We start from the raw sequence: 18,547 nt of genomic DNA on the forward strand, positions 1-18,547 counted from the left end.
ACATTTACATCTGATGAATGTATTAAATGTGCCATTGGTAATAAAAAGAGATTTAAAAAACAGTCTTTAAGCAAGAGAAAGAGAGAGACAAAATGAACATCTGCTTTCATATGAAGGACGTGTTGAGCTGCACTAACAGAAACTGAATCTGTCACAAGATGAAGAGACATAACTAAACCAACATTTCATTTGTTGACGCAGATGAAACGTCACTACAGCATCATCTCTGCTTCACACACACACACAGCGAGTCTGAAAGATCGACAGATCCTGAGAGTGGAAAACGCTTACAGACTCCGACAGGAACAGGTTTGTCCGAGTGTTTGTGTGAGTAAATAAACACTGCAGGAACATCAACACCAGCTCAGCAGAAACACAGACGAGACGTCTTCATACGGGAACTGGAGTGTTTATCACAAACTCACACACACACACACACACACACACACACACACACACACACACGTGTCCGTCACAGATGTCCTGGCATGTTGTTCTGGAAGTCGTGGATCATGTACTGCAGGTTCAGACTCACGCTGGAGGATTTCAGCTCTTCTGTCCTGCGCAGACACACTGGGTTCAGACTGCGCTCTGTGGGTCACACACACACACACACACACACACACACACACACACACACACACACACACACACACATATTATGATTCTCAATCAAGTTCTGTAACTATTTTGGGGAAAATATTAGGGCTATAAATTTATTTATCTTGTTTAACACTTTTATTTCTTCATCATTTATTATATCCATCAAAGAAAACTATCAGATTGAGGAGTGATTCTCACAAAACTAAGATTTTTCAAGGTAAATTTCTTTCACAAAAGGACACTTGGAGACCAAATACCCAGATGATATAAAGAGTCCATATAATTCATCAGTGGTGTCATTCAATCACACCAAAGAGAAAACAGCCATGAAAAAATGGAATGAAAAAGAAATGAAAAATGAAGCTCTGTGTGATAAACTCTAAGATCATCCGTCTGTGACGTAAATTATGTTATTGATGCAATTTCACATGCTTATTTATTTGCATTAAATTATTTGAAGGATTTTGAATTAATTTCATGCGTTAACGAGTTGTTGACCAAAATACTGTGCGTTTTCAGTCAGCAAATTAAACAAGAATTTGTTTTTAGTTGGAATATTTTGCAGTGTTATTTTTGTATCATTAATATACTGTTATAGTTTATACATTTTTCATATTTAGTCATTTTTATATTTCAGTTTTAGTTAAAGTGTTAGTAATTTTTAGTTTTAGTTAACGATAGTAAGAGTAGAGACGTCCATCAGGTTCTTAAACAAACACAACGACTGCAAACAAACACACGGAAGAGAAAGATCTGGTATGAACACCATATGACTTCTGATCCGAAGCATTTACATATTGTTCAGGATGGACGGGAGAGTTCTGAAGGTTCTCAGTGGTGAACTGACCTCTGACCTGCTGCTCCAGGCTCAGGATGACGTCGACGGCCTGGTGCAGGACCAGCAGTTTGGTCTGTGGCTTGTCGTTCTTCAGGTGAATCTGACACACGCGGCCGAGCTCCTGAAACGCCTCGTTGATGTCGCGCACACGGAGCCGCTCGCGGGCGTTATTCGCCATCCTCCGCTCGCGTTCCCGCTCGGCCTTCTGCTCCGGACTCACATCCTCGTCCTCATGAACACTGCTGCTGTCGTGAACACATACACACACACACACACACACACACACACACACACACACAGCACTTTAAGTATGGAAGTACTATTCCTATTTATTTTCTACACAGGGATTTAAAAATCTTCATGGATTCTGATCCATGAACCAAACTCATCAGCTCCAGAGGAATCACAACATTATTAAAATTAATGTGATTTTTACTTCAGGATGTCGATATGCTTTTTTAATTCTTATTATTAAAAAAGATGCACAAACACTTCAATCCAGACATTTGACAGACAGAAGTTTGTTGTGTTTGAAATAGCTGCAGTGCTGAAGACAGTGTGTGTGTGTGTGTGTGTGTGTGTGTGTGTGTGTGTGTGTGTGTGATGATGATACACATGTGTTTCCTCTATCATCTGTATCATTCAGACACAAACACACACAGGCCAGTCACTGCAGCATCATGTATTAATGTAAGGTCATTTCGCCCTCTAGTGGCCAAATAAAGTGCCAGCCATTAAAGAAGCAATAATTAGATGAAATTAACTGTCTGCAAATGAATAAAACAAAATAATGAAACAGCCTTTAAATGACAGATTGCACATGTATTAAAAACTAACTTACATGCTTTATTTATCATTTATTGCTACTTTTTAATTTTCTTCTGTCACAAAGACAAATTCCTTGTGCCAATAAAACTCATTCTGATTCTGATTATATTTCATAATCCATGAAATTTCTCGTGAAGGTTACAGGAGCGTTATGGAGGCACGTCACCTCGTCCTGGTCCCAGTGTCGCCGGCGGCTGTTCGAGTGTCGCTCGCATCATCAGAGGAGACGCGGGTCACATGACGCATCAGCAGCTCCTCCACCTCAGACACTTCTGACTTCAGCTGCAGAGACACTGAGGCATCATGGGATATCAGCCCTGCAGACAGAGAGAGAGACAGGACATTCAGAATAGAACTGAGTAGAATTAAAGAGACAACAGAGTAAAATAGTACAGATAATAGATTAGAATAAAAAAGAATTGAATAGAATTGAATACACAATAGAATAAAATAGCATAGGTAATAGAATAATAGAGTAGAAAAGAATAAAAATAGCATAGGTAATAGAATAGAATAGAACTGAGTAGAACTAAGTAGACAAACAATAAATAGAATAAAAATAGATAAAATACTAAAGTACAATTTAATAGACAATAGAGTAAATTATAATAGAGTATAGATAATAGAACTGTAATATAATATAATAGAACAGTAGAATTGAATAGACATAAAACAATAAATGAATAGAATAAAATAGAACCGATAATAAAATAGAATATGTAATAGAATATAATAGATCTGAGTACAATTTAATAGGCAATAGAGTAAACAGAATAAATAAGAGTAGAATATAATAAAAATAGAATAGTAATCGAATAGAATAGAACTGAGTAGAATAGACAATAGAGTAAAATAGAATAGATAATAGAGTAAAAAAGAATAGATAATAGAATAGGTAATAGAATAGAACTGAGTAGAATTGAATAGACAATAGAGTAAAATAGAATACAAAGAATAGAATAGAAATAGCATAGGTAATAGAATAGAACTGAGTAGAATTGAATAGACATTAAACAATAAATGAATAGAATAAAATAGAACCTATAATAAAATAGAATATGTAATAGAATATAATAGATCTGAGTACAATTTAATAGACAATAGAGTAAACAGAATAAATAAGAGTAGAATATAATAAAGACAGAATAGTAATCGAATAGAATAGAACTGAGTAGAATTAAAGTAGACAATAGAATAAAATAGAAAAGGTAATTGAACAGAACAGAACTGAGTAGAATAGACAATAGAGTAAAATAGAATAGATAATAGAATAAAAAAGAATAGATAATAGAATAGGTAATAGAATAGCATAGAAATATAAAATAGAATATAGCATAGGTAATAGAACTGCGTAGAATTGAATAGACAAACAATAAATAAATAAATGTAGTAAAAATAAAATAGATAATAAAATGGTTATATTTTATTCTATTACATATTCTGAGTACAATTTAATAGACAATACAGTAAAATAGAATAGAAAAAAATAGAGTAAAAGAATAGAATAGAACTGAGCAGAATAGAACTGAGTAGATTTGAATAGACAATACAGTAAATAGAACAGATAATACAATAGAATAAATAGATACTAAAACAAAATAGAAATATAAGAAAAGTAGAATAGAATAGAATGAATAGAATGAAGGGCACCTCACGAGTGGAATGACATGGTCTTATATGAAATGTAGAACTATAACTCTAATGCTGGAAATACACAGTGTCATTAAACGTGTGGATGAGTGATGCTGATTGGTCCACACCTTTGCAAAGGTCACTCTGATTGGTCAGGTCCGCAGCGGGCTGAGAGACAGACGAGTGTATCGCCAGAGCGGCCGACTCGCTCTATCAATCACAAAACAAGCATGCATGAGTACGAGGAACAGTTCAATAAAGAACCATCAGCTGAAACCAACAAACTCAAACCTACAACTGCTGACGATCTGCTGGCCATTGAGCCAGCTTTGGATGCGATTGGGCCGTGGGGCGTCTGTCCGAACAGGCTGCGCAGATCATTGGTCAGGTCAGCATTGGTCACACCCACCGCGTGATTGCGCAGGACATGGATGGCTTCGTCCAGCCGGTCCTCAACCTGAGACGGGACAGACAGATGCTTCCATCTCTCATTCTCTTGCTGAAGTTACATCAGATAAATCTGATCTCACTACAGACTGAACTTACCAGCGCAGGTTCGTAATTGGCCAGCAGTGATGTCACTCCAGTGGGTTGTGGGCAGTGATTGGCTCCTGCTGGTGAGAGATGAAGATGTCACACCCTTATTCATATCAAACCAACCACAGTAATTCAGGGGACCTGCTACTAAACGTGTGGCTGCAGAATAAAACATTTCTAGTTCCCAGCAGTTTCTTCCGTTCCGTTTGCAGGTCGCGTGATTGTTTTTCACGAACCATTTAAGCGTAAACGCATTCCTAACCTAACTTCAGCTGACAGGTGACTGATTGATTGAGTTGTTGTTGAGTTTGGGCAGCAGGATGATGATGATGATGTTGATGTACCTGTGCAGCACTCGGCGCCTCCTACAGGTGAGGAGAGAGACGCGGCTGTGCTTCTGCCTCGGTGGAAGCAGGACATCGATGGGAGACATTTAGTGCCGTCTGAATGCAGCCACGTGTTCTGCACACACAAAACATGTCTGATTATTATTGCATCTCTCTGATTCATGACTAAATGTGCTGATTTGATGGTTATACTTGAGGAAAAAGAGCTTTCTGAGGCCTCTGTCACATTTGTAGAGGGAGGGAAAGTTTTACCAGCCGCTCGTGTGACGCCAGGTCTCCACAGTTCCCAGCCTGTGCTGAATTTCCCAGCATGCCTTCCTGAGCTGACGGGCTGCTGCCATTGGCTGAGCTCCAGAGTTCTGAACTGCCCATGCCATCTAACAAACACACACACACACACCATTATAAAGCAAACCTCAGCATGCATGATCAGATCATTCATTTATTGTCTTTGACTGTGACTAAAACTAAAGGCTGAAAGAATCAACATTTTCAGAACAGGAATCAAAGCAGCAGCACTCGTCTGGCTGTAGATGCTTGACTTTTACTTTATAAACTTTCAGATTTTTAAAAGCAGCTGAGTAAACAGATGCTCATGTCTCGTCTGAGGAATCTTGAATCTGAGACCATTCGGCTTCCCAGAAGCCTTGAGAGAGACAAACATGCACCAGCAACACACACAGGCTTTCCTCTGTTTGAACACAAACACATTCATACACAAACCATGTTCAGAATCCGCAGGGAAGAATGAGAAAGAGCAGAAAAAGGCATCTCACCAAACACTGTGCTGGTGAAAGGGCTTCTGGGTAATCCTGGTGACGGGTATGAGACAGACTCTCTGTTCAAGTCCTCTGGCTTTGGTGATGGAGCAAAGACCTGTCAAACAGAGATCACCATCAACACATTTCATAACAAGCATGTCAGAGTAACGAGAGTATCAGAGTAACAAGCGTGTCAAAGTAACAAGCGTGTCAGAGTTACGAGTGTGTCAGAGTAACGAGTGTGTCAGAGTAACGAGTGTGTCAAAGTAACAAGTGTGTCAAAGTAACAACTGTCAGAGTAACAAATGTGTCAGAGTAACGAGTGTGTCAGAGTAACGAGTGTGTCAGAGTAACGAATGTATCAGAGTAACGAGTGTGTCAGAGTAATGAGTGTGTCAGAGTAATGAGTGTAACGAATGTGTCAGAGTAACGAGTGTGTCAGAGTAACGAGTGTGTCAGAGTAACGAATGTGTCAGAGTAACGAGTGTGTCAGAGTAACGAATGTGTCAGAGTAACGAGTGTGTCAGAGTAACAAATGTGTCAGAGTAACGAATGTGTCAGAGTAACGAGTGTGTCAGAGTAACGAATGTGTCAGAGTAACAAGTGTAACAAGTGTGACAGAGTAACGAATGTGTCAGAGTAACAAGTGTAACGAATGTGTCAGAGTAACGAATGTGTCAGAGTAACGAATGTGTCAGAGTAACGAGTGTGTCAGAGTAACGAGTGTGTCAAAGTAACGAGTGTGTCAGAGTAACGAGTGTGTCAGAGTAACGAGTGTGTCAAAGTAACAAGTGTCAGAGTAACGAATGTGTCAGAGTAACGAGTGTGTCAGAGTAACGAATGTGTCAGAGTAACGAGTGTGTCAGAGTAACAAATGTGTCAGAGTAACGAATGTGTCAGAGTAACGAGTGTGTCAGAGTAACGAATGTGTCAGAGTAACAAGTGTAACAAGTGTGACAGAGTAACAAATGTGTCAGAGTAACGAATGTGTCAGAGTAACGAGTGTGTCAGAGTAACGAATGTGTCAGAGTAACAAGTGTAACAAGTGTGACAGAGTAACGAATGTGTCAGAGTAACAAGTGTAACGAATGTGTCAGAGTAACGAATGTGTCAGAGTAACGAGTGTGTCAGAGTAACGAGTGTGTCAAAGTAACGAGTGTGTCAGAGTAACGAGTGTGTCAGAGTAACGAGTGTGTCAAAGTAACAAGTGTCAGAGTAACGAATGTGTCAGAGTAACGAGTGTGTCAAAGTAACAAGTGTGTCAAAGTAACAAGTGTCAGAGTAACGAATGTGTCAGAGTAACAAGTGTAACAAGTGTGACAGAGTAACGAATGTGTCAGAGTAACAAGTGTAACGAATGTGTCAGAGTAACGAGTGTGTCAGAGTAACAAGTGTAACAAGTGTGACAGAGTAACGAATCTGTCAGAGTAACAAGTGTAACGAATGTGTCAGAGTAACGAATGTGTCAGAGTAACAAGTGTGTCAGTGTAACAAGTGTGTCAAAGTAACGAGTGTGTCAGAGTAACGAGTGTGTCAAAGTAACAAGTGTGTCAAAGTAACAAGTGTCAGAGTAACGAATGTGTCAAAGTAACGAGTGTGTCAAAGTAACAAGTGTGTCAAAGTAACAAGTGTGTCAAAGTAACAAGTGTCAGAGTAACGGAAGTGTCAAAGTAACAAGTGTAACAAGTGTGACAGAGTAACGAATGTGTCAGAGTAACAAGTGTAACGAATGTGTCAGAGTAACAAGTGTAACGAATGTGTCAGAGTAACGAGTGTGTCAGAGTAACAAGTGTAACGAATGTGTCAGAGTAACGAGTGTGTCAGAGTAACAAGTGTGTCAAAGTAACAAGTGTGTCAAAGTAACGAGTGTGTCAGAGTAACGAGTGTGTCAGAGTAATGAGTGTGTCAGAGTAACAAGTGTGTCAAAGTAACAAGTGTCAGAGTAACGAATGTGTCAAAGTAACGAGTGTGTCAGAGTAACGAATGTGTCAAAGTAACGAGTGTGTCAGAGTAACAAGTGTGTCAAAGTAACAAGTGTGTCAAAGTAACGAGTGTGTCAGAGTAACGAGTGTGTCAGAATAACGAGTGTGTCAGAGTAATGAGTGTGTCAGAGTAACGAATGTGTCAAAGTAACGAGTGTGTCAGAGTAACAAGTGTGTCAAAGTAACAAGTGTGTCAGAGTAATGAGTGTGTCAGAGTAATGAGTGTGTCAGAGTAACGAATGTGTCAGAGTAACAAGTGTAACGAATGTGTCAGAGTAACGAGTGTGTCAGAGTAACAAGTGTGTCAAAGTAACAAGTGTGTCAAAGTAACGAGTGTGTCAGAGTAACGAGTGTGTCAGAGTAATGAGTGTGTCAGAGTAACAAGTGTGTCAAGTAACAAGTGTCAGAGTAACGAATGTGTCAAAGTAACGAGTGTGTCAGAGTAACGAATGTGTCAAAGTAACGAGTGTGTCAGAGTAACAAGTGTGTCAAAGTAACAAGTGTGTCAAAGTAACGAGTGTGTCAGAGTAACGAGTGTGTCAGAGTAATGAGTGTGTCAGAGTAACGAATGTGTCAAAGTAACGAGTGTGTCAGAGTAACAAGTGTGTCAAAGTAACAAGTGTGTCAGAGTAATGAGTGTGTCAGAGTAACGAATGTGTCAGAGTAACAAGTGTAACGAATGTGTCAGAGTAACGAGTGTGTCAGAGTAACAAGTGTGTCAAAGTAACAAGTGTGTCAAAGTAACGAGTGTGTCAGAGTAACGAGTGTGTCAGAGTAATGAGTGTGTCAGAGTAACGAGTGTGTCAGAGTAATGAGTGTGTCAGAGTAACGAATGTGTCAGAGTAACAAGTGTAACGAATGTGTCAGAGTAACGAGTGTGTCAGAGTAACAAGTGTGTCAAAGTAACGAGTGTGTCAAAGTAACGAGTGTGTCAGAGTAACGAGTGTGTCAGAGTAATGAGTGTGTCAGAGTAACGAGTGTGTCAGAGTAACAAGTGTGTCAGAGTAACGAGTGTGTCAGAGTAACGAGTGTGTCAGAGTAATGAGTGTGTCAGAGTAATGAGTGTGTCAGAGTAACAAGTGTGTCAAAGTAACAAGTGTCAGAGTAACGAATGTGTCAAAGTAACGAGTGTGTCAGAGTAACGAGTGTGTCAGAGTAATGAGTGTGTCAGAGTAACGAGTGTGTCAGAGTAACAAGTGTGTCAAAGTAACAAGTGTGTCAAAGTAACGAGTGTGTCAGAGTAACGAGTGTGTCAGAGTAATGAGTGTGTCAGAGTAACAAGTGTGTCAAAGTAACAAGTGTCAGAGTAATGAATGTGTCAAAGTAACGAGTGTGTCAAAGTAACAAGTGTGTCAAAGTAACAAGTGTGTCAGAGTAACGAGTGTGTCAGAGTAACGAGTGTGTCAGAGTAACAAGTGTGTCAGAGTAACGAGTGTGTCAGAGTAACGAGTGTGTCAGAGTAACGAGTGTGTCAGAGTTATAAGTGTATCACAGAATTGATATACTGTATGTTTGTATCATCTCAAAATATAACTGCATTTTTCATACAGCTCTAATCTGATAAATGGAACTATAAGTCATGAAGACATTAAATTCTAGACATGAACATCATGATTTTCTGTAGAGCTGCCTTGAAACAGTGTGTGATGAGAAAGCGCTGTACAAATAAGATTAACTTGATGTGATCACTGATGGGAGACAGTGGGAAATAAGGCTCAAATGCACGCTGGTCTCTGCATGTGTTTATCTGATGTCAATCTGAGGCTGATGTGTGTCGTCTGGGTCTGGTCTGGCAGACAGATGACCTGAAGACGACTCGAGAGGTAAAGTTCACACCTCACGCTACGATCTCTGTCTCTCCCTGCGGCGGGTGAGCGGAACGAATGTAAACGCAGCGTCTACGAGACAAACAAGAACACTTTACAAGAAAGTCTCATTTGTAAACATTAGTTAACTACACTAATGAACATGAACTAAGAATGAACAATACTTCTACAGCATTTATTAATCTTAATGTTAATCCCAGTATTTACGACTACATTCTTAAATCAAAAGTTGTATAAACTTTAATAACTAACATTAACAAAGGTTAATAAATGCTGTAAAAATATATTGCTCATGTTTAATGTTAATTGAAGCAATAACTAATGTTAACAAATGAGACCTTATTTTAAAGTGTTACTGCATTTGTTTGAGTTATAAAAGTGTGTGTGTGTGTGTGTGTGTGTGTGTGTGTGTGTGTGAACATTAGCTTCAGATAAAAGTTGAACAAGAAAAGAAACATGAAAATAAATGAACATGAACACATGGTGCACAGTTTATAAACACACTGAATCAGGGAATAACTCACCACTTCCTCACTTCCAAAGCAATACATCAGTGCGTCAGGTGATCCTGATGAGAACATGAAGGCAGCGTCTCAGAGTCTCACACACTCCTGTCTGGAGATCAGCGCTCCTCTCTGAAGAGACAAACCACTGCAGCCAGACGGGATCTGCTGATAGAAATAACACACATGACAATCACAGGCATCACACAGAATCATTCGCAGGTGTCACATGACCTCAGAATCACCGTCCCGCCTCTGTGACCCACTTCCTGTGTTGAGCGTGGAGATATTTATACCTGTCGTGTCTGAGCGTCTGCATGTGTTGTGGTGTTTTCCTGAGATGTAATCCCTGATTTACTGTCCGCTGACCTGCCGACATCACATGAAGCAAAGCACGGTGATGATGATGATGTCACTGCTCTGTTATGGGCTCTTTTCATTTACAGCCCATAAAGAATTTCCATATAATGTGACACAGATGCTACAGTGTCCTAGTGTCAGTGCTGACAGAGTAAATGTTGCAACATTCATTCACTGTGCTGTAAAGCATCTCTACAGAAGACTATAGTGTCCTTATTCAGATCAGATCACGTTCATCTCTCATCTGAGTGACACTGCTGTCTAATCAATAATATTACTGAATATTCATGATCTTTTTACACTGGCCCAAATAACAACTACAGTGCAGCGCTTGCTAATTAGACTTAAACCATCATTACCTTCATAAAGATGGAAGACGCTCTGGATGTGAAGCACAAACTCAGATCAGATGAAGTGACAGCACTGTGAAGCTCCTACACACACTCTCTTATAACAGGCTGGTTTCAGTGACTGTGTCCTGCTCTGCAGTTACACTGGTCTGCACACTAACAAATCACACCATGGTGTTTCCATATTCTTGGACAGTAATACCATGAAAGTCTTTGAACAGCTTGGAGACAAACATCATTCTGAGGCGGTGACCTGCAGACGCTGGTTATCTCTCACCACAGATATAAACAAACAAACAGGACACACACGAGAACGAGGATGAGGATGATGAAGGAATAAGAGGATTGACTCGGGTGAAGGCCGACAGAAGCGTGACCCGCTGGCCAGCTCATGAATCACTGGTCTTCTGAAGAACATATGAATCTGCATAATCATAACACAGATTTACAGGAACAAGCTTCATCTGCTTATCTCCAGCCGTCAGCTCCTCCTGAAGAACAACACAAGAACATGAACCTGCAAGAGCCAATCTAACAAACTCAACAACACCAGCTCTGAAGAACCACAGACCCTGTGAGACCACTGATTACTGTAATCCTGCAGATCTGATTACTGTACACTTCTGACATCACACACACATACACACACACACTCACACACACACATCAGATCATGTGCTGCTCACACACACACACACACACACACACACACACACACTCTCTCTCACACACACACACACACACACACACACACACACACACACACACACACACACACACACACACACTCTCTCTCACACACACACACACACACACACACACACACACACACACACACACACACACACACATCAGATCATGAGCTGCTCACACACACACACACACACTCACACACACACTCACACACACACTCACACACACACACACACACACACACACACTCACACACACTCACACACACTCACACACACACACTCACACACACACTCACACACACACACACACACACACACACACTGTTGTTTACGGTCTTGTGTGGTTGACTTCCATTTTTCCTCCGTTTCTATGAGTGACGTAAGCAGTGACGCTCTACAGCTGATTGGTGAATATTAACCCACACACGTCACAGTTATTGTACAGCTCTTTCCACAATAAACATCGTTACATCGTTGGCGCATTAATCCAACCTTACTACGATAGTTACTTCATTTATTGTCACTTCAGTAAATGTTTAATAAAATGCCTCTTTTTTGGATTGACTGGCTAAAATCAAGTTGCTTTGCCTCAGCCAATCTGTCGTTACCATGGTAACTTTTCCATAATGCCGTTCATCTGTCCTTTAAAATGGGAGTGGCGTAATCTACAGTCACGTGCCCCCGTTTCATGTCCAGCCATTGGCTGACGGTCCGTGACGCCATGCGATTCGGCTTCTCTTTTAAAAAGAAGGCGGGAGTCGCGAGCTTTATTTCGTCAGTCAGCGCGTCGGGCGGGCGGCATCAGAAGAGCGCGATGGTGCGAACTAAAGCCGATAGCGTCCCCGGATCCTACAGGAAAGGTGAGAAACATCGAGCAAACCCTAAACTTAACTTTAGTTAGTCTGATCAAGAAACATGACCGCGTTTAAACTCGTTATTAACATGGTTAGAGTGATAAAGTTGTACCTAAAGTTGTATTAATCGTAATATTATTATTATTATTGCTATTCATTATTATTATTGTTGTTGTTTAGGCATATGCGGTATTTTTCTGTTTCTGTTGATGTGTAGATGTATTTGAGTAAATGTGTATCCTTGATCTCCCGCCATTTGTGCAGCGACTCCAAAGCACAAACTCTCCGAAACTAATTCACAAACTGCAGTTTCCCTGAGAAACACTTTTACACGCTTATTAACTTTATTTATTTGTGAACATCGTTTAGCGCGAAGCTGTTTTTGTAGTCTAGCGAACGCTCGCGTTGAACATCGTTTCAGCAGATGTTAATTTTGCTCTTATAAATAATGAATTGAGTGTTTTCAGAGCTCTAATCGTGTCATTATTATTGTGTGAACATTAGTGAAGGTTAATGAATGTTAGTGAATGTCTGTTAGTGGAGCTGAATGAGACGAAATGAAATGGCGCCACTTTCTCGTTTGTCCGCGTCGCGTCACAATGAAGCGCTGAAAGTCTCCGCGAGCGGAACTAGCGTCATTCTGACTGTGTGGCTTGTGTTGTGCAGGATTTATTGAATGTGATCGTTAATTTTGTGTGTTTTTGTTCTAGCTGTTGCAGCTTCCGCGCCCCGGAAGTCACTCGGCGCGTCCGGATCCATGAACTCGCAGAGCGGCGGCGCGCAATCGGGCACGCCTGGTGAGTACGCGCGCTCACAATCTTCTTGGAGGACTTGTTTTTGTTTTTTAATTAAAGCATGACGCTAAAAGATACTTTTTTTTTTTTTAGAGTTATTTTGGACATTTATGAAGGTTTTCACTCTGAAGTCAGTCTAGATGATGTTAGAGTTTGTTTTCAGCTTCAGTGTTCGACTCAATATCGTGTTTGTTTCAGTAAAAGTGAAGTGTGTCCATGTCAGTGACTGTTTGTTGTGTTTGCTTTGGTCAGCCAAGAGCAAGTACGCCGGAGGGAATCCCGTGTGTCCGCGTCCCACTCCGACATGGCAGAAGGGGATCGGGGATTTCTTCGGCGGTCCCAGCCGGAAGCCAGAGAAGGAGAACCTTCATCCCGCGTCCGATGACGAGGAGGCGGGCGGCAGCGGCGTGACTAAAGCGCCCAGGAAGTGAGTGCTGAGCTTCGGTCAAGACGTTTGAGTCGTTGGGCTGTAATGACCTTCACTGAACCGTGCTTCTGTGTTTCAGGTCCAGACCGATCATTGACGACGATGAGGAGGAGGATGAATAATTTCACGATTTTCATGTTTCATTGGCGCAGTTTTTAGTGTACATCTGTAAATACTTTTATTGGAATTGTTTGGTTCATTTTGTACAGAAGTTAAATAAAATGAATTTTTCAGAGTTTGCCTGATCTCTACAGTGATTGACAGCACGGGTCACATGACTGAATGATGTCTGATCAGACTCTATAATGAGCAGTTGAGGGATTCTGCCCATCCTCTCCTGAATATCTGGTGTTATCCCATAGCTTGATCTTTGATCTAGTGTACATGTGAGGGTTAATATCAGTGAGTGGATCAGAGTTTGTCGTCAGAAGCGGTGATGAAGCACATGATTCCGGTCAGTCTGCAGCAGTGACGGTCACTCATCTGAACACAACACTTGCTGTGCTTGAATACAGAATAATTTTGTTAAATGAGATTCAACGATCGAGTCCATGAGAATGATTAATCTACAGCTGCTGTTCAATTGGCTTGTTTGGTTCCACATGACTCAAACACTTTCCCCTGGTCTCACAAAGCTTAAGCTAGTCAGATTCAAACTCCTCACCTTTTTGAGCTCAAAATAGGTCACTTATGGGATTTGCCTAGATCCAGTGAGAAAGTGTTTTTGTGGGGTGGGGGGTCTTACAAGGTACTTGGTTTCAATAAGTACTGTACATTGTTTCCTTTACTCTTACTTTAAAAACGAATGTCTTTAAAGGGGAATATTTTACGTATTTAAGGTCTGAGATGTGGAAACGGTGAGAGAGAGGGCAAACTGCAGTTTAGCTCAGTGTTACTGTCTAATCAGCCAATATTGTCTTCAATATCCTGCATTACAGTTTAAGACATTTACGGTATTAAAAATGAATTAAAAAAACCCTTAAAGTAACTAAAAATGAGCATGCAAAGCAAATATTAAAAAAAAAAAAACATTGTGTGAAGCATGTCCATGCGATGTTCTCACCTTGTCCCCTGACCTGTTTGCATCCCTGTAGTCAGACTAAAACGCATGTTTGAGCTGTTTTAACTGAAAGCATCTTGTGCTGCCATATCTTAAATTTGTCAGTGTTTTGTCTCAAGATGATCACCAGTAAAGTGTTTTTCTAGTGTTTGTTTATAAAAGCCACTTAAATGCCCTAATTGAACTAAGGCCTAACCCTGTCTGTGAAACTGGGCCTTTTGAGTTTTTCTCCAGTCCATATGAACACAGGGTTTGATCTGAAGCTTCAGATATTCAAATCACATGATAAAACACAGATATTACTGTATATCAGAGGAGCTGAACTCAGATCTGCTGTAAACTTCTCATCTGTCTTCATTAATGCCTTTAAGACACAAACAGCACAGTCAGTTTAGCAGGCACCTTTAAATGCTCAAATATAAAGTTTAAGACAGTATTTCGTCTCGTACTGCTGAAGCTGGCCAGAGATGAAAGAACAGATTTATGACATGTATAGTTTAAAGTGCACAATTCTGATATTTCTGCACAAAAGTACAGAAGATTAGTGATTACACCTAAAGATCAGTACATCTATTATTGCCACATCAGAAAACAAAGTTATTCTGCACCTAATGAGATTTACTGTGGTATTTCGGTGGGAGCTCCATTGAATCATCTGATGAGCTGCAGTGTCGCTCCTCCACCGCTAGAGGGCAGTGAGTGGCGCTGCGGCGCCCGCGGTGTCGGTTCCAGTTCCGGTCTGGCTCTCTTTCTTTCTCTTCCGCTCTCCGGATCATCATGGTGGGTATCTGACCGAGTCTCTCTCGTGAATCTGCTGTAATCCTCCTTCAGTGCTGCTCGATCCATCAGCGCGAGCGCGCGGGTGTGAAGCAGAGACTGACGCGTGTGTGTGTGTGTGAGTATGACGCGACAGATGAGTGTGTGCGGCAGATTACAGCGCGTTAAAGCGCGCGATCACAGTCGCGCTCACACTGACGCCAGCGCGCGCGTTTATTTCACTAGAATGAGAGTGAATCTTCACACGTGATCAGATCTCGAGGAACCGATCCGTTCAGATAGAGGTTCTGCTGTGTGTGTGTGTGTGTGTGTGTGTTTCTGGTCGGCCCAGAATGCACTGCTGCTGTGTTTCTGATGTTCTTCTTCTGTGGTGCTGCAGGGTCGAGTCAGGACCAAGACGGTGAAGAAGGCCGCTCGGGTCATCATCGAGAAGTACTACACCCGGCTGGGCAACGACTTCCACACCAACAAGCGCGTGTGCGAGGAGATCGCCATCATCCCCAGCAAGAAGCTGCGCAACAAGATCGCCGGGTGAGAGCAGTGCATGCTGGGTCACTGTCACAGTACACACGTACATGTGTGGGGTCAGAGGTCATGACGGTCCAGCGCCACTCATTCTGTGACTCAGATCACTGTGCTGATGTCACTTCCTGTCCGAACAGTCCTGAGTGTGTCTGACCGTGTGTGTGTGTGTGTGTGTGTGTGTGTGTGTGTGTGTGTGTGTCTGACCGCGTGTGTGTGTGTCCGTCCGCAGGTACGTGACGCACCTGATGAAGCGCATCCAGAGAGGGCCGGTCAGGGGAATCTCCATCAAGCTGCAGGAGGAGGAGCGCGAGCGCAGGGACAACTACGTGCCTGAGGTGCGTCTGACCCTAGATCATGTGACCCTGTCTCGAAAGTGACTGTGGAGTGTCCGTCTCCAGGTCATTGATGCACAGGAAGAGTGACTGAAAGTCTTTCCCGTGTTTGCTGGATTGTGTTCCTGACAAACCCTGAATCTTTCTCACAATCACGTTAACGTTAGCATGAGCTCAAGCTACTGAATCTGGACACGCTTCCTGCTTTAATCTGAGACTCCATGAATATTAACTCATAATCTCTGCATTAAGATGTCGTTACACCTGTCGTAATCCGCTCGGATGTTCTCAAGATTGAAGAGGAACTTTCAGTTTAAGTACAAAATTAGTGTGAAAATGCAGCAGTTTAAGTTCATTATGGAAGTGATTGAGTCTCCATCAGGTTTATTTTAGTTTTATTAATGTTTTTTGTTTATATACTTTTGCTATATTTAGTTTTCATATTAGTTTTTTTTTATCTTTATTTTAAATATTACCATTCAGGTTTAACTAATATTTATGTATTTTAATGTTGCAGCTTTATCTCAATTCGGTTGTTAAGTCTGACATCACACGGCAGCGCTTCCTGGTCCAAACGCTCTATCCCAAAACAAATGGTGCTAATATACACACGTAATACTACAAAAATATATAATTATAACCTTTATCTCCATACCAAAATTCCAGATGGCCAGACAATGATTCATCTCTTATAAATCGTTAAAATAATAATGTCTGTGACGCTGTGAGCACGAGACTGTTGTGTCGACTGTAAGTATTTAAAATGTTTAACTTTTTAAAATGATTGATGTTTAATATGAATAAATAGCGCTCATAAACGGCCGTCGATGGCATTCTCAAGTGAAACGAGTCGAGGCTTGGACCTGGAAGCGGCGTTCCTTACGTCACAACTTGACTTGAGCGGATAAATAAATGTTTTTAATAGTTTTAGTTAACGATATTAACCTGCTGCAGAACTATACTGACCAACTCTGATTCAGATTAATCTACGGTTCATGTGAACGAATTTAAGTTCTGCTGCTCTGCTCTCGGCGCCGGCTCTGGAATAGGCTGGTCTGATGATGCGGTCTGATGATGCGGTCTGAAGATGATGATGCGGTCTGATGTTGACGGTCTTGTGTTTTTCCGCAGGTTTCCGCTCTGGATCAGGAGATCATCGAGGTCGACACCGACACCAAGGAGATGCTCAAGCTTCTGGTGAGAATCACTCATTAAACTTCATCTGTGTCGAAAGTGACTGGAGCGTCTGATATATCCCATGATTCCCTGCGTTAGACCATGTGACCCTGTCTCGAAAGTGACTGTGGAGTGTCCGTCTCCAGGTCATTGATGCACAGGAAGAGCAACTGAAAGTCTTTCCCGTGTTTGCTGGATTGTGTTCCTGACAAACCCTGAATCTTTCTCACATGTCCGTTGAGTTCATGTCTGGATCTGGTTAGGGCTGCGGGGAGCGATTAGTGAGTTCAGAGGCTGTTCTTCATGTCTGAACGGTGCGGTTCGCTGTAGTTCAGCTGAACCTGCAGTAGGCGTCGCTCTCATGATCACAGTCAGGTCTGATTCAGTATCTCAGTGTTATCAGGCCTGAAGCGCTTCACTCCGGTGAGGATCTGGACCGGTTTAGTGTTGGTCTTGACCTTGCAGCTCTGAACAGTGATGTCACTGATCTGGTTTTGTTTTTTCCTCAGGATTTCGGCAGCCTGTCGAATCTCCAGGTGACTCAACCTCCCGTCGGCATGAACTTCAAGACCCCGCGCGGAGTCTGAACACTTGTAATATATCTCTTAATAAAACCCTGGGAAAATCCAGCGCTGCGGTTCTCAAGTCTTTATTTCTCCATGTTAATGTGTGGCCGTTTCATGCAGATTTCTTTCATGCAACTCAGAACATGTCATTTGAGTTTGTAAATGTTTTAGTCGGGCCTAATGATGGTCAGTTTATTCAAAAAGGACAGAGGTATTCATGTTTTGTGTCATTTAAGTGCATTTACTTTGTTTTTGTGAGTCCCAGTAGAAATGTGTGCGGTGAAATCTACTCATTACACTGAAGTGAACGTATGCACACCGAGCCAAAAACATGCTCGAGCAAAAGCAGAAAAGAACAATTTGAAATTGTAAAAGTAACCTAGTTAAAATAAAAATGAGTTTGTGTTTTGAATTGTTTTCTCAATTTAGAGTGAATGAATGTAGTTCACAGCAGAGAAAGCGTGAATAAACGAGCCTGAATCACTGATGAACTCAAACACTTGCTGTATGTCAGTGAAACAAAACACAATACTGACATCTACAGTCGGTTCAGAGCTTCTGTCTGCAATCAACCGTCCTTGAATTATTTATCTGGCATTTTGTTTTGTTTCTGCAAATACTGATATGTGATTAATTACAAGTAATTAGATTAATCAGCATAGAATTGACTGACAGCCCAAAATGTTACGCAATATAATATTTACTTAAATATTAAAATTCCATTTATCCACTTCCTGGTAAAAGCATCAATATTTGGAAAGAATGCAACATTTT

At 41.3% G+C, this 18,547-nt stretch overlaps 3 protein-coding genes and 2 non-coding genes across 12 annotated transcripts in view; 4 read left to right on the forward strand and 1 right to left on the reverse strand.

Annotated features, from left to right (window-relative positions):
- The window catches only part of LOC125261902 (transcription factor 12-like), a 12,094-nt gene extending 39 nt beyond the window's left edge, over positions 1-12,055 (reverse strand). The window contains exons 1-14 of one of the 8 annotated variants that reach the window (XM_048180488.1): positions 11,139-11,297; positions 10,577-11,058; positions 10,154-10,226; positions 9,879-10,025; positions 9,365-9,426; positions 5,562-5,661; positions 5,038-5,162; positions 4,783-4,900; positions 4,448-4,515; positions 4,197-4,358; positions 4,030-4,111; positions 2,436-2,586; positions 1,451-1,686; positions 1-591 (exon numbers count right to left, since the gene is read on the reverse strand). The exon at positions 1-591 is cut by the window's left edge and continues 39 nt beyond it. In XM_048180488.1, the coding sequence (XP_048036445.1) occupies positions 473-591; positions 1,451-1,686; positions 2,436-2,586; positions 4,030-4,111; positions 4,197-4,358; positions 4,448-4,515; positions 4,783-4,900; positions 5,038-5,157 (1,056 nt within the window). In that variant the 5' untranslated portion in view covers positions 5,158-5,162; positions 5,562-5,661; positions 9,365-9,426; ... (2 more) ...; positions 10,577-11,058; positions 11,139-11,297 and the 3' untranslated portion in view covers positions 1-472. The other 7 variants (XM_048180481.1, XM_048180482.1, XM_048180484.1 and 4 more) reach the window with 7 other exon arrangements.
- Positions 11,990-13,572, forward strand: pclaf (PCNA clamp associated factor). The gene is made up of 4 exons (XM_048180490.1): positions 11,990-12,122; positions 12,827-12,913; positions 13,163-13,337; positions 13,417-13,572. The coding sequence occupies exons 1-4, from the start codon at positions 12,077-12,079 to the stop codon at positions 13,457-13,459; spliced, it is 351 nt and encodes a 116-aa protein (XP_048036447.1). The 5' UTR covers positions 11,990-12,076; the 3' UTR covers positions 13,460-13,572.
- A 1,466-nt stretch (positions 13,573-15,038) lies between these two features.
- Positions 15,039-17,836, forward strand: zgc:114188 (40S ribosomal protein S17-like). Its single transcript, XM_048180489.1, has 5 exons — positions 15,039-15,177; positions 15,554-15,705; positions 15,929-16,034; positions 17,163-17,228; positions 17,717-17,836. The coding sequence occupies exons 1-5, from the start codon at positions 15,175-15,177 to the stop codon at positions 17,792-17,794; spliced, it is 405 nt and encodes a 134-aa protein (XP_048036446.1). The 5' UTR covers positions 15,039-15,174; the 3' UTR covers positions 17,795-17,836.
- Positions 16,060-16,182, forward strand: LOC125261908. Its single transcript, XR_007183465.1, has one exon. It is a non-coding gene; the product is annotated as a small nucleolar RNA SNORA71 (small nucleolar RNA).
- LOC125261907 lies at positions 17,316-17,438 on the forward strand. Its single transcript, XR_007183464.1, has one exon. It is a non-coding gene; the product is annotated as a small nucleolar RNA SNORA71 (small nucleolar RNA).
- Positions 17,837-18,547: the final 711 nt, after the last annotated feature.

This window comes from Megalobrama amblycephala, unplaced genomic scaffold (genome assembly GCF_018812025.1).
Source record: "Megalobrama amblycephala isolate DHTTF-2021 unplaced genomic scaffold, ASM1881202v1 scaffold522, whole genome shotgun sequence".
NCBI lineage: Eukaryota > Metazoa > Chordata > Actinopteri > Cypriniformes > Xenocyprididae > Megalobrama > Megalobrama amblycephala.

Excerpts from the sequence above, each read along its gene's own strand:
- pclaf (XM_048180490.1), top strand. The coding sequence starts at position 12,077 with ATGGTGCGAACTAAAGCCGATAGCGTCCCCGGATCCTACAGGAAAG. Across the intron at positions 12,123-12,826 it reads CCCCGGATCCTACAGGAAAG|CTGTTGCAGCTTCCGCGCCC; the intron begins GTGAGAAACATC and ends TTTTTGTTCTAG. Across the intron at positions 13,338-13,416 it reads GTGACTAAAGCGCCCAGGAA|GTCCAGACCGATCATTGACG; the intron begins GTGAGTGCTGAG and ends TCTGTGTTTCAG.
- zgc:114188 (XM_048180489.1), top strand. Across the intron at positions 15,706-15,928 it reads CTGCGCAACAAGATCGCCGG|GTACGTGACGCACCTGATGA; the intron begins GTGAGAGCAGTG and ends GTCCGTCCGCAG. Across the intron at positions 17,229-17,716 it reads AGGAGATGCTCAAGCTTCTG|GATTTCGGCAGCCTGTCGAA; the intron begins GTGAGAATCACT and ends TTTTTTCCTCAG.